General features: G+C 41.1%; 1 protein-coding gene across 1 annotated transcript; it reads right to left on the bottom strand.

Annotated features, from left to right (window-relative positions):
* Positions 1–1,150: 1,150 nt before the first annotated feature.
* Positions 1,151–5,130, bottom strand: LOC139396386 (fibrous sheath-interacting protein 2-like). The gene is made up of 5 exons (XM_071143420.1): positions 5,101–5,130; positions 2,214–2,276; positions 1,874–2,035; positions 1,469–1,558; positions 1,151–1,273 (listed from the first exon to the last, which is right to left on the bottom strand). The coding sequence occupies exons 1-5, from the start codon at positions 5,128–5,130 to the stop codon at positions 1,151–1,153; spliced, it is 468 nt and encodes a 155-aa protein (XP_070999521.1).
* Positions 5,131–5,360: the final 230 nt, after the last annotated feature.

Below are 5,360 nucleotides of genomic sequence, written 5' to 3'. Positions count from 1 at the left end.
TTAACGATCGTTCCACAAATGCATGTTCATTAATTGTTCAATGAACAAGCATGGGAAACAGTGTTTATACCCTTTAAAATGAAGATCTGTGAAGTTATTTGGATATATATGAATTATCTTTCAAAGACAGGATCCTGAAAAAGGGAAGTTTCTTTTTTTGCTGAGTGTACTTTTTCCACCCTGCACTGTGAATGTTTACACCGTGTGATCAATAAAGAAATGAAAGAGTATCATTGTTGGTGTGCTATTAGTTTAAGCAGACTGGGTTTGTCTATTGTTGTGACTTAGACAACATTTTATGACCAACTTAGATATGGATTTCCCAGTAGATGGGAGACAGGGAAGCAGTAATATGCCTACAGCCCACAAAGAGTGAAAGCTGGGAACATGTTCATGACCAAAATGACCTACCACTGACGGGCTAGCTGAATGTGGTGAGCAGGTCATCACAGAAGACAAGGTTCCAGAGTGATCAGAGTCACTGCTAGGTCTTTCAGTTGGTGGTCTGGCAGAACGTGGTCTGGTAGTTTGTGGTCTGGCAATATGTGGTCTGGCAGTATGTAGCCTAGCAACCTCGAGGTTCTCAGTTGAGATCTGACTGGAAAGAGTGTCCATCGAGGAGGTGGAGTGTCTGAAGGGAGAGTCCATTCCCAGAGGTGTGTGTGTCTCCATGCCCAGGGGTCTCCAATCTCCCATCTGGCTACCAGGCTAAGAGAGACGTGTGAGAAAGAGAGGCAAATGGATGAAGATAACAACAGAAACACTGAGGTCCTACTGCTGCTTAAGCAACTGTGAGTTGATATCAGCCCTAGGAGTGCCGCTGTTCCATCCTTACCTGTCCAATCACCGACCAGCGGATTCGGCGCTCCAGGCGCAGCTCCCTGCACACTTCTCTTTCCAGCTCCTTAAGCCTGAGGCGTCGTTTCACATCCCAAGCCAGTTCGGCCAAGTGAAGGTTCTTCCCCTCTTCCATTTCACTCTGAAACCTTCACATACAAGGGAACATAAAACATGATTAACCTTAATTTTTCTACAACTCAAACTGTCCACCATTTCTATTTCTTAAGTTATTGCTAGATAGGTCAATGTGATTCCACACCTTTGCTTATGTTTTCTTTAAACAAATTTCAGTAAAAAATTCTAATAACACTCACGTGTTCTTGAAGTAGCTTCTACCCTTGGCAATGAGCCAATCTCTAAAATCCGTCAGTGAAATGTGGGACGGAACCTCCCCTTGCTGCTGCAAGACTAGGAACTGCTTCAAAAGCATTTTCTGAGAGAGAGAGAGATTAATTTGCACCCTTCCACAAGTTTTTCCTGGTCTTGTTACGTGATCAGAAAACCCTTTCCCGATCCATGAGCGACAGCAAGTTACATACACAGTTGAAATAAAACGCATGGAAAGGTGTCTTACAATATAGCTTTTGTGTTTTTATAATTATGCATCTAGAAAGCAGACCACTCTAACCTGCTGGGCACAGCACTGCTTCTCCCACAGCAACTGAACTGACTTGATGTAGCTACTGTAGCGATTGTACTCTTTACACGTACACAGCACCTGAAAGGGAGGAGCCACAAAAGAGCCATTTTTAGAGGAAGTTCATGTGTACAAACACCCAATCCCAAATCTACCTCTAACCCCTACCCCAATATTGATTGATTTTGCCTGTATTTAACCAGGTAAGACATTAAGAACACATTCTCTTTTACAACCTGCACTAACAATGACCATATGTAGATTTGGATTTGTGTAAACTAAGCAAAATGGCAAACATTTCACCTAGCCATCATATTGCTTACACCTGTACAATTTTCTCAGTTCCATTTAAGTGTCACTTTTAGATTTGGGAAAGAAAAGGGAGGTTTGCCTTGCCTTCTCATTTGAGGTGATGAGGCCTTGCTTCACCAGCCGCTTCTTCCTTTCCGGATGGCGGAAAAAACTCTTCAGGTGTTTGTCGTGGAGGCAGTTATAACTAACATCTATGACTCTCATGTTGGGGTCCAACAGGTCAAACCCTGGGGTCTCCTGATGGAGCTGTGGATTGTGTTTTAACAAACCTCAATGTCAGGGCAATGGATACTACAGTGGGAATGGTTTTGGAATTAGGACTGGAAATGGAAGGAAGTAATTAAAAATATATAATTAGGTAACATTTAATTTGAAAGAAATTGAGGATCTCAGATCATTTGGAATGTCATACTATCACACTAACCTTCTCCCCCAGTTTTCCTCTGAAGAATACAGGGAATGTCCTTTCTGGGGCTTCCTGTAACCCCTACAAAGACAGAGACAATTATGACAAAACTTTTTAGACGTGGGGTTTTGGTAATGGTTTTGATGGTAGACCCCATCCCTGTCCCTTGGTTTACAATAATTCCACCTTTTGCAAATTCACTTGCATGAAAAATGTTGAATCAAGCTTATCTCTAAAACAAATTTGTTTGATCCATTTACACTGTTAAACTATTCTTAAAGTAGTCAACTAGCCGTAGGCCTACATGATGACATTCTGTAGGCTACATATTAATCTCATAGACTTCCATCATCCATCATTAGAATGATACAAATGTGAAGCGACATTAATATGAAGAACGAACAAAGCATTATCCTAGGCCTACCTACATTTTTTTCTGCTTTGCCCGCACTTTTTGACATAGTAGGTATATTGACTAATATTGTAAACAAGTGATGTCATAACTGAAACTTGATTATCCTGTGTCTCCAGAAAAGGTAGGCCCTATGCCCTCCAAACGTCCGCTATCTGATAGACCTATGTTGTTGTACTGATATAAACACTATGAAAGGATATTGTAGCCTTAACCTACTGATATAGTCTACAGGCTTATTTATGGTGTGCCCGCTCCATAAAGCACACCTCCAGTTGTGCCTGGGCTTGCTGCAACACGTGCACTCTGTTGCCAAGCCTTCCACAGAATCATACCTCAACCCTAAAATGTGATCCACATGTATTCGATGTCGAAATTGTCAGTTATTTGCAGTGATGGATTTAAAGCATTACCACGACTACGTCTATATTATTCAATTATTGCACCCACACTGCTTGGGCGCGCCAACGAGCGTCTGCATAGCAAAGGGCTAAAATAGAAGACAGTTCTATTTCTGATGCAGATCCCACTGCAAGTCCTGCCTCTCCCATCTCCTCATTGGCTCATAGAAGCAGGTACCAACGTGCCATCTCCTCATTGGTTATAACCACGTGGGTGACTGAAAAACCAAAGAGGTCAGTGGCGGTAAGGCACCTAATTTATGAAAGTTGCCAATCGCAATATAGAATCAAGAGAAGAAAAAGCCTGGAAGGTGGAGAGATGACTAGAAACGATTCGGTTGACCGATTTATGTGTGGATTAATTGGTGGTGTAAAGGACCTTGGTTCACACAGAGTCATGTCTGGCGAGTCAGTGGACAAGTATCCTGCCTCTATTGTATTGTGTTTTGGAGAAAATGGGGGTCGTATTAGCAGTAACTGCAAAAAGTTACTGTGAAACCAAGGTAAATGGCAGTAACTGAACTTACTGCCTTTTAGCTTAGTTTCAACCTGCCCTTGGCTGCAGTTACTGCGTTTAACCTTTGTATCATATCATTCTATTCTGATAGTGATGCAATCGAAACTGTATGACACTGACTGACAGCTACACACATACATTGCTAATCTAGGGAAACAACACCATGGCACAGCATTCCCGGGGAGAAATGATGGTTGAACTTGCTCTGAAACGCCGACATCCAGACACTGGTAAGTACTAGCTAGCTAAGTACATCTGACATCAAAATTAATTAGCTAGCTAGCGAGCATGGACTAACAATGCTACCTGCTCTCATAAGAGATCTGCAATTGATACTAACGTCAATCTATTATACATATAATCAATTTTATTCTGAAATTTCATATGCTGGTTTCTTTGAATCAGTACACCATACACACCATTACTAGCCTGTGACAGCCACTTAGCTAAAAATGACGCCCCCCTACCAAAACATCAAATCCTACCTAGCTAGCATTAGCATGAAGCAATAGATTTGTGCTACATGTTCCCATAAGAGACGATCAGCAGTTTATACTAGCTTCAATCTATTATACCTTGTCCTGGTCAGGAAAGTTAAAATCCCAAATTGTATCCATCACCTTTGTTGGTGGCATATGTAATTAGTACAACAAGCTTTGACATGCCAAACGTGTGCTCAACGTGTCTGCTTCAGTGCCATCTTTACATGAATGCGGGAAAAACTGTTTTGCATGACTTCCACCAATCCCTGTGGCCTAGATGATTAGTATCAATGCGGATCAAAGTTGCCATGTGAGGGTGTATTAGGACAGTACAACCACGTCAATACTAGGTTTTATTCCTGTCAATGTCCATCCATGCAATATTTTTGTATTTGTAAATAAAAATGAAAGAGCCTTTTTGGGAGCAGGTATGAAATTAATAGATGAACTGAGTTTTGACAGTGTTAATTATTAAGATAATGTTTGCACAGGATAAAATCAACATTGATTATATCCTATATTATAGAATAACTGAAAAGGATTATGATCATATGTTTGCACACCAGAAAATGTCACTTAATTATTATCATCCATGACAGATTAGAATCATTAGGATACATGTTCCTGATTATTTGCTCTATTTATTTCAGTTGATTTTGAGGGCCACATTTCAACAAAGATTCCTGATCTACCCCCTTTAACTGAAGTCACAGTGTCAACAATATTTGAAGAAATAGAGAACCAGTGGGTGGTCTCTGACTCATTAGACATCAGACTATCAGAAGATAAATAAATTTCCAATGATGATGAGGAAGATTATCATCCACCTTCAGAGTTGGATGTTCCAGCACAAGTGGCAGCTGAGCCCATGGACACAACTCCAGAACACCTATCAAACAATAAATCCAAGATTCCACCAATGGGTAAGCCATGTAGTCCCAAATGCAAGAGGCAATGTACTCAGAATATTTCAGAGGTTAGGTGAATGGAAATATTTGAAAATTAATGGGAGATGAATTATAAGGAGAAGAGGACATGAATCTTCCACACGGTGGCACAGCAATCTAAGAAAAATGTTACAGTTGGTGCTTACAGTCGACGCAGCAGGTCGTTTCTGTACCATCTTCTAAACCAGAGCGGTTCTGCACAACAGGTGTGCAAAGTGTTTTTTTCTGAAAACATTGGGCTACCACCCCAAAAATGACAGGTTGATTGTCACTAAGATGGGCAAGTCAATCACCACCAAACTGATTCCACCAAAGGATCAGAGGGGAAAGAAAGCTTCAGCGAGCAAATTGAACATGAATCCAATCCTGCAACACATTGAGTCCTTCCATCCCCAAATCAGCCTCT

This window comes from Oncorhynchus clarkii, unplaced genomic scaffold, assembly GCF_045791955.1.
Source record: "Oncorhynchus clarkii lewisi isolate Uvic-CL-2024 unplaced genomic scaffold, UVic_Ocla_1.0 unplaced_contig_2324_pilon_pilon, whole genome shotgun sequence".
Lineage (NCBI taxonomy): Eukaryota > Metazoa > Chordata > Actinopteri > Salmoniformes > Salmonidae > Oncorhynchus > Oncorhynchus clarkii.
Note: the sequence above shows the minus strand (reverse complement) of the source record. Positions and strands in the feature narration are given on the sequence as shown.